Source organism: Nelusetta ayraudi, unplaced genomic scaffold (genome assembly GCF_046127955.1).
Source record: "Nelusetta ayraudi isolate G7.1 ecotype Tasmania unplaced genomic scaffold, CSIRO-AGI_Nayr_v1 ptg000143l, whole genome shotgun sequence".
Lineage (NCBI taxonomy): Eukaryota > Metazoa > Chordata > Actinopteri > Tetraodontiformes > Monacanthidae > Nelusetta > Nelusetta ayraudi.
In genome coordinates this window covers 390,087-410,408 of record NW_027466193.1, presented here as the reverse complement: position 1 = coordinate 410,408, position 20,322 = coordinate 390,087, and the positions used below count along the sequence as shown (strand labels likewise).

The following is a 20,322-nucleotide window of genomic DNA, read 5'->3' as shown; positions in this document are numbered from 1 at the left end:
TCCTTTGCACTAAAACTTTGCAATAAAAAAGAAACATGAATTAAGTGTGCCAAAACAGTTCCATGCAACAGTCAGCAGAGTCGACACAAAAGGGAAGGCAGGGCGGCAACTCTCCCATCTTGATAGGGAGAAGGACACCTGCAGCGAGAGTGAATTAATCATTGTTCAGGGAAATGGGGGACATGGTCCAATTTACAGGAGATTTATAGGTAGGAAATCAAATGCTACAGCATATCAATTAGACAAGGTTACACCTCTGCAATTCCTTGTGCAGAAAGCAGTGTCTGGGGTTGGGACATCTTTAACAAATTACAGTAATGTGTAATGGTATTATTGCATTAGCTTTGAATCGCATTAGCTCATGCGGAATTCGCTGTGATGGTGACTACAAATCAATTCTAATTTGTGGTTTATTAACAGAGTGCAAATTGAAATCGGTCAATACACTTGGGGGGTAAAATCTAAAAATGAACAAATAAATAAATAAATAAATACAGAGAGCACCTTCTTTGTTGAAACTCGGCAGCCCTCATCGCCTTCTTACAGCAACTGTCGAAGTCATGAGGCTCATCCCAGCACTCAACTCCTCCACAGTGAAATATAAGGGCATCTATTCCTCCTGCAAAATTCCATCATCTGGCAGGGAAAGTCTCTAAATCTTGTTATAAGCTCAGAGAGGATAGAGTGGCACACCATTTACGAACACTGCATTGATGCCCACAGGATGTTATGAGAATTATTCCTCCTCTGTCAGATGCCAGAAGGGGAAAAAACAATAAATGGAAAGTGCTTTTAATTTTCACAGGCTTTGAACTATTGTTTTAAGCAGGAGGCCCAGTGGTGACACGGAAAGAGGCTTTTTACCTTTGAACCGTTTGGCTTGCTCTTTCCTTGAAAACAACACTGACAAAGAAAATTTTGATAGCACAAATAGCCAAGAGGAACTCTTCAGATTTATATATACTGGCCTAAAACATTTTTAAAATGGGCGAAAATCACAAGAGATGCCTACAACTATTCCAGTCCTGAATTATCTGCTTCTCAGAGTCATTGTGCCTGCTGCTTGGATGAAAAGCGTAGCAAACATGCTTAGGCTTAGCCCTCAGTCACATGCCCTGTGAGGGTTACTTTGAATGTCTCTCCCTCTTCAATTTAGCCATCTTGTGCGCAGCATTGAAGTCATAAAGGATAGAAGGAAGGAGGTATCACATTTAAAACCCAGTGTGATAAACGGTCCACTGGGAAGTTGTGTAAATATATACAGAAAGAATATCTGAATTTCATTTCTTCACAAAATAGCAAAACCTTATGTGTTAAGATTAAGTTCAAGCGACGCCGACGTCCAGTATTATTGATTTATGGCTTGGCAATACTGCCCTTCAGTGGCAGCTGCCTAGAATCACTTTTCCGTGCAGTAGTCAGAGGAAAGGAGCAGACTGCAGAGGGGATAAATGGGCTGTGATGAAGTGGCAGGGAGGGCAAAAATTCACTCACAGACTTCTATTGGCTCTCACCTTCTCATAGCAATCAACTTCATACTGAAGACATTTCACGGTCATGAAATAGCCATATTCTGATCCCTCCAAGTCATTCTTCTCAATTAACATTCTCCACAACAAAGAGAGAAAAGCTGCGATTAGTCACTGTCACTCAGGATGAGCTCATATTATGAAAGAGTGGACTTCTTTGTAGGTCAAACGCACACAAATGTCAGGTTTTGTAGGAAAGAAATAAAGACGGATGTTTTGTGGCACGTGCCCGAAAACTAATCTAAGGCGGTGATCCATCAAGCTGCTCCCCCCCCACCCCCCACCCCCTCCCCCGAGTTTCAACCCTGCACAGCGCACCGGCTTTAGCATCTCAAAGCTCAAGGACAGAGTGAACTCCTGGCTACCTTTGATTTCGTGCCTCCCAGATCAAAGCGTGCGAATCCGAAAAAAAGGAACGACAATAAGGTCAGCCTGGGATGTTGCAAAAAGCAGAAACCGCAGCGCCACATTCTGCCTCGTTACAGCAATGCCCTCAGCTGTCTGTTTTGTAATATAAATGTCAAACTATTCCCCAAGTCCAGCTGAGCTGCAAGTGTTTACAGTATCTGATGGTGTTGTACACAACAGTGGTAGTGACCTCACGGCTACACCGGCCCGTACTCAGGCCTGCTATACTGTGACAACATCCAGATGGAATTGGATGTGATTTTCATTGTGTGTGCACTGTTTAACCGCTCGTTCACGGTGTGAGAAACACTGCGACTGCTTGCCCTCCCACCCCCCCACCCTTTTTTTTCTTCTTCTTCTTTTTTCCCCCGCACAGGACCACCGCTCCGCTGTGCCACCCACAAAAATAACAACGTGCCAAACAAAGTACACCGCTGAAAAATCGCCGGTCCACAGTGAGAAAACACTTACAACACACGCATAAACAGTGCCAACGATGTCGAGTGACCGGCGCTTCCCGTTATTAACAGCAGCAGGGCCATAAATCAGCCGGGCAGGGTCGCCATGGATGTTTCCCTGCCCCGATGTTGCTGGGAACTGATCAAACTGAGACCGAGCGACGCGGTGCCTTATTCTGCCGACAAAATCTCGCTATTCCCCCCACACGGGATTGCAGTTGCTCGGTTTGTCCAGTGGGTGTCGCCGCACCACTGCATCTGGCACAGCTGGCTCATTTTTTTTTTTTTTTTGCCTCCCTTGCCCCGGACCGTCTGGGTCCGTAATTGTCCTCAGCCAATCACAAGCAGGGTGGGCGGGCCCCCATTGTTATTACAGACAGCCGACGAGAGTTTTGCGCTGACCTGCCACTACTGTACCTATGATCCCACACGTCAATGAATAGCCGCGGCCCGCGCGAGACAACCGGGACGATTATGCCGAGATAGGGAGAGCAGCGTCTTGGCTCGCGCGCAACTCTCCGACGATGGCACGCGACGACTCGCCCGCGGAGGATTTCCTGGACAAAGTGATGCCCCGAGCGGCGCCGTGCACGTGCAGCAAGAGGTGCCGGAGCCGCAGCGGCAGCGTCGTCTTCCTGGGATTATTCCTCCTGTCGCTGTGCCTGCACGCCGTCACACTCGTCTGCTACATGGACCTCCGCTCCGAGGTCAGGAGGGAGATCATCGAGCAGAAGCGGGACTCGGTGTTGACACTGGCGGGGACTGACCCGGCTGACCCGGCGTTGACGCCCGGCAGCCCGCGGTCGGAGGCTGACATGAGCCGTGGCGTGCAAGCTCCTGAGGTAAGAGCATCCAAGCATGTGTATACATAGAGCAAGTCTGAATGAATGCGTCTGTGAATGTTCTCAGTAGTCCAGGTCAGCTTTTGTGTAGAAGGGTTAAGTTGAGGCAACTGGACTGTTTTTCTGTTTGTTTGCTTGTTTGTTTGTTTGTTTGCTTGTTTGCTTGCTTGCTTGCTATCTCGAGCTTGATCTCCGCTAAATGAATATGTGAGTCAGGTACTTTCACCTACTTTGAAACGTCACAGAACGGTGGTATTCACTCACCCAAGGTTAAGTCCTCTATGCGGGTTCTGTTATGGCATGTTCCCTTGTAGGTTCACTTTGCAGGGGAAAAGTTTTGTAAGTTTTCAATTGGCATGCCCCACTGCATGATTCACTCTCTCATAAGAGACGCACAAATGTATGGTAGTTGAAACCTGTTACCTGGCCAACACGTCATATTTAGGCACGTTACAACATGGAAAAGGTGGCAACAAATAAGATGGACCGTGGTGGCTTTGAATCCACCACATTTTGCAGTAATTAAATTCCACAAACCCAATTTGTCCCGCTTCCAACGCTCCACCTAAACAGGCCGAGTTTGATGCTTCAAATTTATGCAGCCTGCCCAGCTGGATCCACTGAGACGGAGGTCAGTGAACGTAACGGAGCAGGTGGACGGAAAATTAACTGGGATACCAGCAGGTGCAAAGCCTGAGGGGTGATGTAAATTCATCAGAAACTCGATGGGCAGTTGGTGCTTGGAACAGAGCCAGGCTCGTCTCACATGTGTTTTCTTTTCTGGCGGCGGGCTGATTGAATGTTCATTGTGTTATCTGTGGCTTTGGGAGCAGCTTACACTATCCCTCAACCGCCACAACACCTCCAGACAATCCCTAATTTCATCAGCACCAAGGGACCGAGTGTCGGGCTCAACTTCAGACGGCCCGCTCAGTTAGCTCATGTGTCGACAGTTGTGCGAGCTTTTCAAAGAGAAAGCGATCCTCTGTGTGAGACTTTTGCGGGGCATTAAGTTGTACAGAGTTGTCAACTTGACGGTGACCCACAGGATTTTGAAGTTATTCCGAGCGGAGGCATTTATAACTCTGTGTGAGAGATTAGCGAGATCAGCCTCCGGTATTGATGTTTGATCTGTGGCATTTTCCTTTTACAAGTGGGAAGCTCTGTCTATTCATTTAATCCTTTGCAAAGCTTATTTTAGTTTGGATTCCCTGGTTAGAGCTGAATAAGACGGGTCTCGTATTCAACCCAGATGGTGACGCTTCATGAAGTGGCCCAGCTGTAAATATTTAACAGTGCTGTGATGCTGTCCATGCCAGATGTCTGCATTAAACAACTCTGATTACACATCCCACAGTTTACATAGTTGGAGAAACAGGAGCATGTGGCATTTGGACACAGCGCCCGCACTTGTTAGCTTTTTAAGAATGTGCTTTGAAGAGACCTTTTTTTATTTTGGAGAACTAAAAAAATGTTTATTGAAATGCATCAAAGGCAGTTCAGAAGTATCAGTGAAATTTCATGTGATCTGCGGGCAGACTAACATGTAGCATGATGTTCGAGGTCATAGAAGGAAGCTATGGTATGCAAAAGCAATCAGGTACAGGGACAAACACTTCTACAGGTTAATTTCTTGTAAGACAAATGAAACATTGATACGTGCTCATCCACATGTCATGTGGTTTTGGTCAGTGGTGTGGAAAGACTATGATTAAAAAAAGTGTTTTGGCTTCTCATTATCCAAGTTTTGCACTAGTGTGATCAGTGTCAAACAGAAGTCAGAATTTCGATAAACAGCAAACCCAATAAAATGTGGAACACATTTTTATTAAGCTGGGAGGCATCTAAATCTGAATGCCATCTAAATGACATCTTGAGCACAGCCGATAACAGGATATTAGGGAAGATAGAGAAGATGATGGGTAAAATTAATTTTAAAAATGACAACGGCATAATTTTTAATTGGCAGCCGTGGGTGCTCTTTGGCAGGGCTGGATATTGTGTTATGACAACAGATTTTATTTGTTGATTCAGACAGATTTTCGTCTATTAGTATTAACCTCATCAATTCTTTCAATGACATTTTCTTGGTCTAGTTCACATAATTTTGGACTATTTTGTATTGTGACCTCATAGGATGCGAAGAACATTTTACCTCTCAGGTTTCCGCAATGTTAGATTTATCACTACAGTGTTACTTTGCTGTCTAAACAGGCACTTAAGTCCTCAGTGAATCTTTAGAGATTTGTGCAACAGTACCTCATCATGAACACAGTTCAAAGTTGCTGCAGTGGAAGCATATGCATCAACATCAACACTTTTGGCATGGACCCAAAAATTGCATACCACTTAACTTCTAACATGTTTTTGAAATCCAACTAGTTGGGTCCTAATGAGGGGAGATGATCTGGTCATTTATGATTCGTTCCTGGGAAGTGAAACAGTCTTCATACCACAGTTGGTATGCCCTTGAGCAAGGCAATAATTTCCCAGCTGTCCAGCAGATCTGTGCAGTTCCCAACAGTAAAAAAAAAAAAAAAAAAAACGCCCCTCCCAGGTGTGAGTACGTACATCTTGGGTCTAATGCCTGAATGTAATGCAGTGCAAATATGAATAATTGTCTCTCACAAACAGAGCCTGAACTTCATTCACCTTATCTCTCGGTCCAAAGGCTTGTAAAAAAAAATCTACACAAGAACTATTTCTTAGTGCAAGTTTAGATCAAACTTTATTCTCACCCAACCATTTTCATATAACCATAATATTAAATAATTTCTCCTCTGATGTGTGCCTTCAAAGTCTTAGAGAGAACAGATGCTAAAACATCTGGAGTCTAGTTAACGGCTATTAAAAAAAAAAGTCAGTTTGATGGGACACAACGTCCTCCGCAGCATTGCGCTCTGAAGGCTCCACCGTGGGCTGTCACCAACTCCCGCTATTTGTGACCAATGCATATGTAGTAAGTTAAAAAGCATTATTATGTGCACTGTGCTTCTGTATCAAAATGAATAAGAATGGGAGTGTCATAAAAAAAAAAAAAAGCAGTGTGTGCAGTGGAAACATCAGAGACGTGAGGCTGAAAACTTTCCCATATAAGATGGAATTGTCCTGACAGACTCACGGTGTAGACGCCCAGTAAAAGTTGAGTTCAAAGCCAAAAACATCTACCAAAATAATGAATTCTGACATCATTCAGAGCGTTCTGTTGGAATGCACTTTACCAGCAGTGTTGCAACAAAAACAATTTGTGATTGTCTGCTGACAGGCAACATTTCCCTTAGGCTGAGTTCCACCGCTTGTTTACATGTCAGTATGGATGCTGTTATTACATTATTAAAGTTATTGTTTTAAACACATGGACTTTCCAAGAGCATTATCTAGCTTTGGGTGAGGTAAGGACACTCCTTTTTCTCTAATATGGAACGCCCTGTCATCACAATCACCCGCCCAGAATTGTATCTCAAATGCACAGATGTTATCACAAACCACCGGGATAAAACTTAATGGCGCTGGGGGGAAATGCATTGGTCACTGACAGTGTGTTGGGCACCATTTAATTATTAGCTTGAGAGTGTCGGCGAGCCCAAAGTGGAGTGAACCGTTGCAGAAATAGCTTTAGACACAAACCTTTGCAATGGTAAGTGTTAATAGGCTAAAGAAAGTCAGGCGATAACATAATTACACATCCCTGGGGTGACTTAATTTTAGTCATATCCTCAAGGAGCAACAGGGAATCGTGTCCTCAGCACACAACAGCTTCGCCCGCCCCTTGCTTTGAAGATTTGAAAGCCCTCTAATTAATAGCATTTTTTCCCTTACGCCCAAGAAGAATGGTTTACTCAACAGTTGGCACTTGGCATACATACCAACACACTGTCATCCTGATTTACTGTAACTCTGCATGCCTTTGAAGGGTATTAAGGCTATAAATGTTGTAATGAAGTGAAACGAAGCAAATAAGAGTGCGCAAACATTTCTCAAAGTCATACAATGGAATGTTTTAGCTTTAGCTTTAGCTGGAAACCAACAGCAACGGTACAACAGAGGCCAGGCAGGTAGCATGTTTGTGTTGGATTTTTTTTTTTTCTTTTTTTTAATATTTCTAATGGTCTTAGCGTAGTGTTCTCCAGAAATTGGCTGCAGAATCATGTTTCAGAACATTCAAAAGTGTAATACCATATGCCCGAGCAAACACCCAGAATCCTTTGAGAGGTAAAAGCCTCCCATATGCCAACAGCTGGTGAGGAGATGTGGAGACACCTGCACACCAAATGAACAGCAACCGCTGCTGCTCGCAGGGACATCTGGATGTCTACAAGTCGATTAACCGTTCCAACACATATTCCCCCATCAGACTGGAATTCCCGCGCTTATAAGGTCAGACATGGCTGGCAGCAAGTAAGGTGATGTGGATTTTAACGACTTTGAATATGCCCTACAAAGGCAGCAGGGGGTTGACATAATACAACTCATCACTCACGAAAGAAGAGATTCCCACATCTGCAAAGAGATCCTGAAGAAACTTGAGACTGAAATTTTCTCAACACAGTTCTTGCTCGGTCCTTCGGCGGCTCTGCTTAAAAACCGCATGAAGACGCAATGGGAGTTCACACTGCTTTAAGGAGAAGGAAATTTCTTGTGGTTAGGGGCTTAACAACTATGTTTGCTAGAGTGTCGCCGATGGAATCGTGGAAGTATGTCATCTTGTACTCAACCAGAAAGGGCCCCAAGTGGGAAAGGGAGGTCAAAATGTCTGTCAGGGGGCAGTTTGATGGGGTAAAAATACTGTAAGTGATACCTAATTACTGACTTCTGATCCACGCTAAGGTGCCGCTCACTTTTTTTTGAAGATGCCACTAATGTAAATCAGAAGCAGACTTTGAGTCTTCCACTGGTACTGGGTTTCCTATGTGCGACAAAGATTTCATCAAAGGCTTTGAGCTCAGCCTATAGAATTGAGTTAGACACCACGGTTAGGTGACTTGTTGCTCATACTGATAATAAGAAGGAAAGAAAGACAGAGGAAAACACCGCATTCGCTTTTGTAAAGTGTGCCTCTTGCTTAGCGGGTGGATCCTAAAGAGTGTATGGAAAGGTCAAACATCCAGAACCAGTCACAAGAACCCAGGCGTGCGGTTTGTCCCACCTATCACTCACCCATGGGAACAGTCTTCCACTGTACTATAGCATTTCCTGTTTTTTGGAGTTCTATCACGTCAGCTACATCAGATCTTTTCTTTTAACTCTTTTCTTCTTCTTTTTTCCTTATTCACGCTGCCTCTGAATAGGTCTGGGAGTCGGTACCATGTGAATGGGTATTTGCTCTCAGACTAACCACAATTCACGTCCTCCTTTTGTATTTAAAAGGTGAATTTTAGTGCAGCTGTGCCCATGTGATGGGCAGTGGCAAAGATGAAAAGACTTTGGTTACAGGATTGGTTACAGTCCCATAGGGATGAACAAAGACTCAGCAATAGAAGAATAGACTACCCGACAGTGTCTAAAATCTACTCCCATAAACGAAAGCGCAACTTGCAATGAAGGTGTCGCTCTCAAATAAATCTTTATTTTTTTATCTTTTTTTGCTTGTTCCTCAATTAATGAAACGTATCCTGGCGGAAAACTTAATCCATTACATATCTTTCACTTTGCACTGCATAAATTTCTCAGTGTTCCTAACATTTTCTCTCCTCTTTTTGGCAGGAGACATTGATTCGCAGAAAAAACGACTTCCACGCCGCAGAAAACGACTGGGGTGTAACTCGGCGAGTGAAACGGAGTCCCAGCCGGCAGCCAGAAACAGGCATGTCTTCTGTCCAGTTCCTGAAATCTATCGTATTTCCTACAATCACGCGCCTGTCTAACTTTTCGGTTTAGATTTAGAATGTAATTTATTAAATAACAGAAACTGCCCCCACGTTCCAGCTAAATCTCTTTTCTAAGCACGGGCCTTTGAGTTGCCTGGTCGACTGTTAAGCAATGACTTCTCTAACTGTTGTTTGGAGGCTATTCAGTACATTGTAAATAAGAGGGTTTCGGTGGGCTCCGGGCGCTTAGATTTGGAAAAACAGTTTGTACACGGTTTCTCACATTTTGTGGAATTGTTTTGGTTTTTTTATTGCGTTATGCTTACTTAAGAAAGCAACCCCACCACATAATGTTGCAGAGTTTAAAGAGAAAGAAAGTAAACGGAATGGAACTGATTATTACTTGGACAGCAAACAAGGACAACAAGGAGTTTGGGAGGGTTTCACCAATTTGAAACAGACAGCGAGCCCCACATTGATTTCCCTTGTCTCAAAGCAATATCAGGTCCTCAGACTATATCATGACTCAGTCAGGGAAGTAGCTTTGGACCGTGGAATCCAACTTTTCGATGAAATCTTGACAATCAGAAAGACAGATTTAAATCATGTATTCTGCACAACATGCAATCACTTGACTAGGTAGGTGGCCGTTTCTCAAAGAAGCCATCATCTGAGACGTTGCTGGTTCCCATTAAAACCCGAGAATTGATTTATTTTAATCAATATCTAAGTTGACAGCCATATGGCCGATGTGTCTGAGTTTGCTTTTGTAGTTTTTGTTTAGAATGTGAGCTATGCAAATAAAAAAAGCGATGCCTTTGAAGTCTCATGTCTGAGAGTAACAAGTGCAGCATGATCACAAGCCAAGCCGATGACTGTGGCGTGACACTGAATACTGGGAGGTGGGTCGGGGGGGGGCTGGTGATTGTGTTTAAATTAGAAGAAAAAACTCACCTTTCAGACTTTCTACATAAATCAGTAAAGTACCGAGCCTCTAAACACTAATCATTACCAGACCTCCACTACGCTGAAAGCGCACAGACAAAGCCTTTTGTAATCTCAGCCTTAGATGTGTGTGCGCATGTGTGTGTGTGTGCTTGCACGTCACTGTGTGTGTGCTCATTCGGGGCGCTCCTAACGGGCACCAGATTCCAGATAGGGCTGCTCGTTAAGAGAAATCTATGCAGATGCATCCAGTCATTTAGCTGGAGGAGAAACACTGGCCACATGTGCAAACGGGGACTCAAACTGTGAGGTTTTAAGGTTAAATGGCCTTTGTAGTTGGAGTGGCACGGTAAACACGAGGGTAGCAAGACGGCTTTCAGAGACGGGTTCATCAGCTCCGCGCAAAGCACGGGCACGCACACACACACACTCGCGGACGCACGCTAAGTGTGTTTTGTCTTCTAGCCGCTGACAGTGATGCCGCACCAACACCCTCAAAAGACACACACGCATACACGTGCTTGTAAAAGGCAATCCGCTAAGTGTATTTTGTCTTTTAGCCGCTGACATAGATGCCTCACTAACACCCTTAAGAGACGCACACGCATGCACGCACATACACATGGTTGTAAAGGGGACATGCACGCACACACATGTAGACACACTTTCATCTGCATTCTCCATCTGGGCCTAATTCAAAGAAAAGGATTTTGGCAGGATAAAGTATCTCTCTAATGATCTTCTCCAGTTCCACAGGCTGTGAGTGCTTAAGGCACTTGTTCATACAGAGGAGGTGAAACCACACTTACAAATTACAACACAGGGAGATACCACAGACTGACGTACCTCTACTCAAGAGTTCAGCACCTTATTTAGCCTTTACGGGACACCTTCTGTTGGCGTCACCTGAGATGATAATTGTTACAAGCCAGCTTAAGCTGTTCTTCTTTCTTACAGAACCAACAGTGCGAGAAAAAAGGAAAGAAAAGAAAAAAGGTAATGCAATTTTGTTTTTTTCAACCTAGTTTTTCAATGGACTCTTCAATACTCCACCATATCCTCAAAATGTGTAGTGTCTCTTAAGAGTGATGCCTCACAGTGAATGACAACGTTGACTTATGCAAGTGTAAGAAGTGTCTGGAAAACAACTAACCTCAATGTCCCCTACAGGAAAAAAGAGGTCTGTGCCAGGACCACCCGGTCCTCCGGGCCCACCGGGTCCACAGGGGCCACCGGGCATCCCAGGAATCCCCGGTATTCCGGGTAGCAACGCTGTGGGGCCTGCAGGACCCCCTGGACCCCCAGGACCACAGGGACCTCCAGGCACTCAAGGCCCAGCAGGTATAATAGTTAAAATAGGAATTACACAAAAAACGCAGTGCGATAGCCAAGTCTTGGGTCAGAGGTCTCAGGAACACCCACACGTTGAGAGATTTGTTCTTAGATTACACTATTTTCTTAAATGAAGCCCGTTTCCCACACTAGCGTGGGGCTCAAGTTAACATAATTGATGAACTCACTGCCTTCACAGTGAGAGTTTCTCATGCAGAATGTCAAACATAGTATGGGAGAGCAGTGATGCATCTTGAAGCGATGAGGTTATTTGCTTTCTTTGAATCACTGTCTGTCTTTTTGTTGAAAGCCATTTCACAGAGTCTCCCTCTTTTTATTGTTGCAGGGGCTCCAGATAGGACGAAAACAATGGAATTCCAGGTAGAGCATGTCACTTATTGAAAGGCTGACTTTTATCCCACGCAAAATCCAGTCTCTTTCTCTCACTGCATGTCAGGATTAGTCACCAGATATCCTTTTCTGTCTCACAGCCTGCAGTAGTTCATTTGCAAGGGCAGGAGACAACCATCCAAGTGAGAGAAGGTCAGTCTGCTGGTCGCTCCAATCGGCAACACAACTTATGTACATAAACCCTTTCTTGCATTTCAAACCATAATATGAAGACAGACTGTAAACGGATTAAATCCAGATGAATAGAAATGTTATGGTCATCAATGAAATAGGAATAGGGTCATACGCCATCAGGCCTTCATGACTGAATTTTGGTTTTTCCAAAGCTAAATGTTGTTACCAGTGTTTACTATCGGATTGCAGTAATTCCAAAGTAATTGGATACTTATTATAGGCTTAGCATACAGTAAGAGGCTTATGTTTTAATACGGACCTGCATTGACCCAAAAGCTAAATGTTTGAGTGGTAGCTAGTTCATATTACATTGTGCCACCTAAGGGTGTTGATTTTGCCAAGTGCCAACTGTCACGGTGACTCTCTGCTTTTCTTTTTTGTTTTGCTCCTAAATGCTCAGATCTCTCTGAGGGCATACTGAGGAACTGGAAGATGGTCTCCATCCACCACCGCGTGTTTAAAATGCACTCTCGCTCTGGAGAGCTGGAGGTGCTGCTGGATGGTGTCTACTTCATATATAGTCAGGTAGAAGTGAGTACGGTCCTTGGCGTAACTCTTCTAATTCACAGCTCACATTTATTGGAACTGGCAGATTGTGCTGTTAAACTTGCCTGCTGTGCTTGCACGAATCAAGCGTTTCAGCTACAGTCAGAGATTTCCCTTTTCCATGGCTAAATGTGAACATCTGTAAATCAAAGCTTTACTTATTCCCCCATCATATTCCAGCTGGTTTAAATTTAAATAAGCCCTTCAGTATCATGTGCCTTTGTTCCGCATATCCCTCGCAGTCTTTTATGAATTTTTGTTTCATGTACCTCCAGGTGTACTACCTTAACTTCACTGACATCGCCAGCTACGAGGTGATGGTCGACTCCAACCCATTCCTCCGCTGCACCTGCAGCATCGAAACCGGCCAGCGCAAGTTCAATACCTGCTACACGGCTGGGGTGAGCCTCCTCCGCGCTGGCCAGAGGATCTCCATACGCATCGTGTATGAGGATACGCTCATCAGCATGACCAACCACACCACCTTTCTGGGCAGCGTCAGACTTGGAGAGGCTCCATCTGCTGGACACAACTGATAACTACACAACAGTCATGCACTGTGCTGGCACGAGAACTAGCTCACAAGACTGTCCGACATCGTCGGAAGAAGCAACGGCGCCTGAGTTCTGAGTTCTTAAACAAGGGGAGAAAAGAAAAAAAAACCTTCAAGGTTCACAAAGTCCAGAGATGCCCCAGAGGATTCTCCAGTTTCACAGCTCTGTATAAAAAAAAGGACAATGTAGTCCTGCTTCCCCTCACATTGACTCTTTGAAAGGGGATCAGGCCTGATCAACTGGAAGTCCTCAAGCCAAAGGTTTCTATTTAAAGTCTCCATTTTGTGTCAACACAGATGGCATCTCTCTTAGGAACAAGGAAGGACACTGCGCTGACTAATACTTAATATTTACATGTTTTCAAGTGCTGTTGCTTGATCATCTTGTATCTCCAAACACACAAGCTACTTAAAATATACTCAAGTCTGATTACAATCACGGTCAACAAGCGATTTGAAAGGTTTTCCGAAAGCTTCATACACACCTGGGTTATAAAATAAGTGACAAGTTACATGAATACCCAATTCAAGCAAGCGTGCAGGCTTTGATAAAAGCTTAGAAACAAAGGGTTTGGAGGTTGGAGTTAGAAGGTTTTCACGCAGCAACAGCACTATATATTTTGCGCACTTTTGCACTACAGCATCCCTGCAGAATATCAGTGATATTTTTTTTTGTTACAGTGCTATTGTTTAGTTGCCGTATGAATGAATCCATGTGGGAAAATGAGTTGTTTATACGTCCGTGTACATATTGTATATAAAATGGGATATACTTTTGTAAATGGAGTTGATTGATGGATTAAAATGTTTCATTTTCTGTCGAAGCCCATTTGTCTGTCTTCTGACTCTTTGAAGCAGGTGGTACTGATTTAAAGGGCTGGAACTGGTTGGTTTTTTTCTGATAGAACCGACATGAGTCAAGTCGTGTTCTTTGAGTGGGGCCTCTGTTTCTATAAAAGCAGGGCTTTTTTTTTTTTTTCTTTTTGCTTCATCTGCAAGTTTCACATCACATTAAAAATGTGTCCGTTATCTTAATGCAATCTAAATGACGTGCACCTTGAGAGGCAGAGAGAAGATAGTTCCTCATTTGGAAACTAATTTTGAAACAGAACATTTAGGTTTCCTGGGGTTAACTGACGCGTGACTTCACCCATCTGACAAAGCCGACGACAGCCAGCTGGTCTCACCGGCCGTGCAATGCTCTATAATACCTTATTACCTTTAATAGTGTTTATGTTTTGTCTTAGTCTTTTCCTGGTTCACAGAGTCAGTGTTTTAGAGGGTGATATTCGCAGTCTCCAAAGGGACATAATTCTACAATTGAATCAGCCACGTTCCGATCGAGTCAATGGGAAAATGGACAGGATGTCTCAAACGAGGGAGGTATGTCACTGATTATGCAGGATAAAGTCATCTTGGACTTGTACTACTGAGATTTATGCCATTATTGGCCATTTAGATACTTGCTGAAATAATATATTTTCTCTCAAAGCATGTTTTCTCTGAGGACATAAAGCTGAGTGCTTTTCAAACAGCTCACAGTTCTCTGAGGACATTTCTGAGGAGAGTAAAAAGGGAGCAGAACAGTGACGGAGGTGGGTTGAAGCCGAGAGTGAAAAATGTGTCCATTAGTTACACTTTAATCTAGTAGTGAGACTATGAGCACGTTCACACACAAAAAAAGTTCTATGTTTATTCCTTTGCCAGGTTTAACATCAATTCTGGCGTTAACAGCTAGAGGCAACAGTGAGCCAGAAATAAGAGGTATGGCTGAACTGTCTTCTTAGGTTTTAGTTATGCATTCTACGCGTTTTTATTTTATTTTTTTCTGAATAGTAATTTTTTTGTACCTTGCCTTCTCCCATAGGAAATACAGCTCTGATCCCTTGGACCATTTCTGTGCAGCAAGGAAATGCAATTTCTCTGAGGGGAAACAAAATTGTTGTCCAAGAAGACGGTTATTACTTGGTGTTTGGACAAGTATTGAGTCACTGAAATCTAAGCATAACGAACTTGATATTGCATCTGACTTTTTCCAACTATCAATTGAATTTTCCACTTGATTCACAGGTTTTATTCGAAGGTCCAAACAAAGTGATGGGTCATGTTATTCAAAAGTGGAGTTCCATGAAATCGGGAACATCAACACAGCTTTTGCATTGTCTGCAGGAGATGTCTGCTGCAGGTTCAAGCAATACATGCCACACTGCAGGTTAGTGAGGAAGTGAAAATATTGTACGAAAATATCTGAAAATATTGTTTCTCTCTCCTGCTCTCTCTCTCTTTGTTTTCCTTTTCTGTCCACAGACGAAATAATTGTATTACTTTTAGGTCCACAAGATAAAAGTATTACGCCACAGCCAGCAAACTGTTGCTTGACTGGAATTTTGGCCCAGTGAGACAGAGATGTACAAGTTTTTATTTTTCATTTCGGATTGTTTTTAAATTGTTCTTTTGTGTCTTAAAGGTATAGCGCAGCTGCGTCAGGGTGATGAGCTGGAACTGGTGATACCAGACAGGCCCAACGCCATTATCACCATGGATGCGGAGTCAACTTTTTTTGGGCTGATACAGATGAAGTGAAACAAGGCATGGTATCTCGCAGCTTATTGTTTCCAGATGTACAAAACTGTGACAGAGCTGTATGAGAGGATGTTGATAAGGGACTGAGTGACACGAGCAGGAAAATAGCAGGGACCAGTTTTGTCATCTGAGGGTTAGTGCTGAACTTACCCGGAAATTTGTCTTATAGCGTTTTGGATACAGCTTATTAAAAACCATCTAACAGGACCAAATGTGCATATCAACGTGTTCACCCGGCCCTGTGCCCTGGCACTGTTTATGTACGCTACCACCTCCTGTCATCAGTCTATTTTCGCATGTCTTTTTATACCTTGCACAGGGTTTACCTCCCGCTCAACCTCCACGCTGTCTGTTTATTTGTTCCCTCCCCGTCTATTTTAGTGGTTTCCGCTTCCATGAGACTGTCAGGAACAAACAAAGGTGTAAAATTATACCACTCAGTTGGTGTTTCCCCATGTTGACACACACACACACACACACACACACACACACACACACACACACACACAATCCCCAATTCTGTAAATACTTTAAAAGGTTTATGATGATCAATGGAGGCAGCAACCATCTACCAACAGTTTTGCTTACCTGTTAAAAATAAAAACTGGAAGTCTGAACTGCATTTGTATAAGCTGTCACAATTAACTCAGATTTATGAGCATATTTGTGTTTAAGTCCCCTTTGATCAAAATCAAATGGTCCTTAAAGTCTTTGAAAATAAAATGGCAGCAGCCAAACCTTTTCATGTCAAAATATAGAACTGGTGTCGTCTATCTGATGTCAACAGCTGTTTCTGTCTAGCTTTTTACGAAGCATGTCTATAAGAGGGAGTGCATGTGTGTGTGTGCGTGCATGTGTGTGTGTGTGTGTGTGTGTGTGTGTGTGTATATGAGCTCCGACAACAGCAGTGGTGCGGCAGCAGAAACAGCAGCAGAGAGGGAGAATGGTCAGACATATGTTCTCTCATCTCCTACTCATCTGGGCACACAGCAGTGGCTTCTGTCTCAGTGGGCTGGCGTTTGATGGGCCAAAGGTATGGAAATATTTCAAATCAGTCATTTAAAATATATCATGATTACTGTGCTGTGCTCTGTAAAACATTTTACTTTTTACTATTCGGAGATGACAAAACTGCCAGAACTGTTTGAATTTGGATGACACTGCCTTATACCGATCAAGGACACTTTTCTTTCCTAGGGTCAATCCTGGAGCAATCACAAACTCCATGCTGTCCCTCTGGATTTGGATGCAAGGCTTCGAAGGCTGGATCTGTCCACCAACTTCATCAGACAGCTGCACACACTTGCGTTGCCATACTTGGAGCAGCTTGACCTGAGCTCTAACCAGCTGGATCTCATTTCTGAGCGGGCTTTTGAAACAGTGACTAGACTTGAGGGCTTGAACTTGTCAAGAAATGTGTTGAGTAACAACTTTGCAAGCAGCAGCAAAGCTCTCCAATCGATCAGTCAACTGAGGACTTTGGATTTATCAGTCAACGCCTTGGGTGATGACGCAGCGGAACGGTTCCTTCGAAACAAGCCCTTTCTCGATCAACTTTGGATGACCGGTAATGTTTTAACAAGACTTTCACAAAATCTGTTCAATGAAAGTAAGAGGCTGAGGTATGTTGCTCTTGATAACAACATGATATCAGTGATAGAGCAGGGGACGTTCGAACCTCTCAGCAAATTGGAGACAATAAACTTAGCCAAAAACAACCTTGCCTTCATCTGTGATTTCAAGTTAAACCATGTCAAACACCTGAATCTCAGCGGAAATTCTATAGAGTTCTTTGTTACACACGAGGACAGCAAGTTGTACAGGCTGGAAACTTTGGATCTTAGTCACAACAAGCTCCTTTACTTCCCAATTGTTCCAAAAATGAGCGATTTGAAGTATCTTCATTTACAAAATAACATGATCGGTGCCTTAGACTCAGAGGCCAATATGATAGTAGAAGTCAATGCACTTTATAATGACATGAAACAGGAAAGATTTGTTATGAAGAATAACTTGCATGCAAACTGGAGGCTGATGCCGCTGGTTTACATTGATCTCAGCTATAACCACTTCAGATCTTTCCCTCTAGAGACTCTGAGCGTGCTCTCATCTTTGAAAACCCTCAACTTCAGTCACAACTGTCTGCAAAACCTCACGTGGGACGTGAGAGGCGACGACGACTCAGGTGACAATCGGCAGCTCTTCTTCACCTCGCTGACGTACCTCGACATGCAAAGTAACGGACTCAAGTTGATTTCCCCACTATTTATTAATGGTCTAACCAAAATAGAAACATGGGATCTGCAAGACAACGCAGTGCAGCCTTGTGCCTCTATGGGCCACTTGCAAAACTTGCAAACAACTCAGTCTGTAAATCTCAAGACGTCCTGTGTTTTCTTTGAGCAGTTGCGGACGCTCAAACACCTAAACCTTAAGGAAAACAACATAAAAATCCTTCATTCAAACACATTCCAGGGGAGCTCTTTGGTTTCGTTGAACCTCGCCAGAAATCCAAATATGAAAATACAAGCAGGCGCACTGAACGGCCTGCAAAGCACCCTTCAGTCACTGATTATCAGTGAAATGAACATGACCGGCGCTGAGCTATCGTTACCGTGCATGCCAGTATTGACTCACTTAAACCTGTCGCACAACAATTTAGACACATTGCCCACAAGTTTGAGCTGTTCCCCTCTGACGGAGATTGACTTAAGAAATAATCATTTAGTGTCTTTAAACCATTCTTTGCTCCATGTTTTATCTGTGCACCTCACTACTATCTACATGAGTGGCAACTCCTTTAACTGTTGCGAGAGTGAATGGCTAATGGTCCTGCGCGAAATGAAGATAAAGCTGCCAGATATCAGTGACACCGTGTGCTTTATAAGAGATAGAGAGATTTTGATGACGCAGGTCCCACAACAGACTTCAACTGGCTGCTCATTTCCCCCAAACACGCAGGACATTCACTCTGGGCACATTATTATAATAGTTGTATTTGTTGCAATACTAGCAACAGTGTTCATAGTCATAGTCACCAGAAAGCTGTGTTGTACAGAGTCATTCTTCATATAGAGAGCAGAAGAAGCAGGGACAGATGGATGTAGTACAGTGATGGATGGATGGATGGATGGATGATATAACACATACTGATTTTCTATATTGTTCTATGTATATATAATGGAAGCATGAAGTTGGCAATTGAAATATTTTCAAAAAAAATTAAATCCAATAAAATAAAATGAATGACCCTTTTCTGAATAGAATCTGACTAGAACGCTTGCTCAGACTGTAAATCTTTGTACAGCGCAATTGCACTATAATAACTTTTAATTCTCAAACAATAGCAGCGAAGTAATTCCACCGCTGTTCGAGCTCCATTCAGGCCCCCCTCTCACGACTCGCCTACACATGACCATATGGCTGCAATTCAGCCAATGTACTGTACCCAAAACTCAATTCAAATATCAACTTCTTGTGGTTCGTGGCAAATATGGGCAAAAAAAATAAAAAATACTCATTCCTCATTGGGGCATGTTTGTCGACGACAAGAGGATTAATCTGGCTCCAGTTGTTTTGTTTTCCCCTTCAATGGAGCCTTGCACAACGTTCCCAGACGCCAGACTGACCAACCGCAGTAAAACACTTTGTTACAAGATTCTGTGTAAATAAGTGAAGACGTGTTTATTTGACACTATGTGTAAACATTATTCTTTTTTTCTTAATACACATCACTATCTGCTTGCATAATTCTATACCATGTTGTGTTGTCATAGAATTCAGTGGTGAATGTGCCACCAATCATAATAAAAGTTTCTATGATTATGATTTGTTGTGTATTTTTTTTTACTCCACATAATATATATTTATAAAAGCTTTTGAATTACATTACAAAATGGAAAGATGGAGACGGACAGGTTATGTAACGCACTGCAATCTTAAGTCAACATACACGCACGCACGCACAATCAAGCTGCTAATGATAGCAAAAAGAAAGTTAAAGGGTAATACCCTGATGAGCAAATCTTTTTTTCTACATGCCACAAATTTTCCCTTTTAAGTGATGCAAAGCTGTATTTAGCAACACTCACTGCCGTCATCACTCAGCCCACTTGGCGGAGGCAGTGCTGTGAGGTTGCAGTTGACACTAACCAGGCCAGGATTGCCTTTCAATGTGCCAGTTGAGCAATATTTTGAAGATGGAAAAAAACAAAAAACAAAGAAAATCACTCCACCCAAGTTATTTGGGTATTAGATCAAGTATCAACTTGACAAGTTCAAGCAAAAATCACTTGATGAAGAGAGCACTGTGTGGATAGTATAGGTGCGAAAACCCTGGAATGCATGTTTCAAACTGTGTTTGTTCTTTTGCTTGTAATTACAATTGACATCAAGACATTGGCAGCAGCTTGTTTTGGGGGGGCATAAAGCCTAATTGAATAGAAGTAACTTTCACAAACATGGGGATTAAAGTTCAACTATAAAGACAGGACCTATATTCCACACTGGTGAGACTGATCTTGTCAATTGCAGCACAATATACTAAGATTATTATAAGATTATTTGAACATTAAGACAGGTACTTCATCGATTTTTTTTCTTTCATACTCGTTATCAATTCATTCATAATTTCATGTAAACTAATAGAAAAATGAGTTGTATACTAGAGAACTATGAGATGAGAGAGAGAGAGAGAGAGAGAGAGAGAGAGAGAGAGAGAGAGAGAGAGAGAGA

At 43.0% G+C, this 20,322-nt stretch overlaps 3 protein-coding genes across 4 annotated transcripts; all 3 read left to right on the top strand.

Moving 5' to 3' along the window:
• The first annotated feature begins 2,760 nt into the window (after window positions 1-2,760).
• On the top strand, window positions 2,761-13,830 carry eda (ectodysplasin A). Of its 2 annotated transcripts, none has more exons than XM_076013133.1 (8): window positions 2,761-3,237; window positions 8,941-9,040; window positions 10,947-10,985; window positions 11,160-11,330; window positions 11,668-11,702; window positions 11,813-11,864; window positions 12,307-12,431; window positions 12,728-13,830. In XM_076013133.1, exons 1-8 carry the CDS (start codon window positions 2,920-2,922, stop codon window positions 12,986-12,988), a joined length of 1,101 nt encoding a protein of 366 aa, XP_075869248.1. In that variant the 5' UTR covers window positions 2,761-2,919; the 3' UTR covers window positions 12,989-13,830. The 2 variants fall into 2 exon arrangements, with proteins under 2 accessions (XP_075869248.1, XP_075869247.1); XM_076013132.1 differs by having other exon boundaries at window positions 2,762-3,237; window positions 12,307-12,437.
• Window positions 13,831-14,130: 300 nt separating this feature from the next.
• LOC142879723 (tumor necrosis factor ligand superfamily member 13B-like) lies at window positions 14,131-16,348 on the top strand. Its single transcript, XM_076013134.1, has 6 exons — window positions 14,131-14,388; window positions 14,498-14,600; window positions 14,713-14,769; window positions 14,873-14,985; window positions 15,076-15,217; window positions 15,473-16,348. The coding sequence occupies exons 1-6, from the start codon at window positions 14,203-14,205 to the stop codon at window positions 15,586-15,588; spliced, it is 717 nt and encodes a 238-aa protein (XP_075869249.1). The 5' UTR covers window positions 14,131-14,202; the 3' UTR covers window positions 15,589-16,348.
• A 138-nt stretch (window positions 16,349-16,486) lies between these two features.
• LOC142879720 (transforming growth factor beta activator LRRC33-like) lies at window positions 16,487-19,413 on the top strand. Its single transcript, XM_076013131.1, has 2 exons — window positions 16,487-16,621; window positions 16,786-19,413. Exons 1-2 carry the CDS (start codon window positions 16,532-16,534, stop codon window positions 18,661-18,663), a joined length of 1,968 nt encoding a protein of 655 aa, XP_075869246.1. The 5' UTR covers window positions 16,487-16,531; the 3' UTR covers window positions 18,664-19,413.
• The last annotated feature ends 909 nt before the right edge of the window (window positions 19,414-20,322 follow it).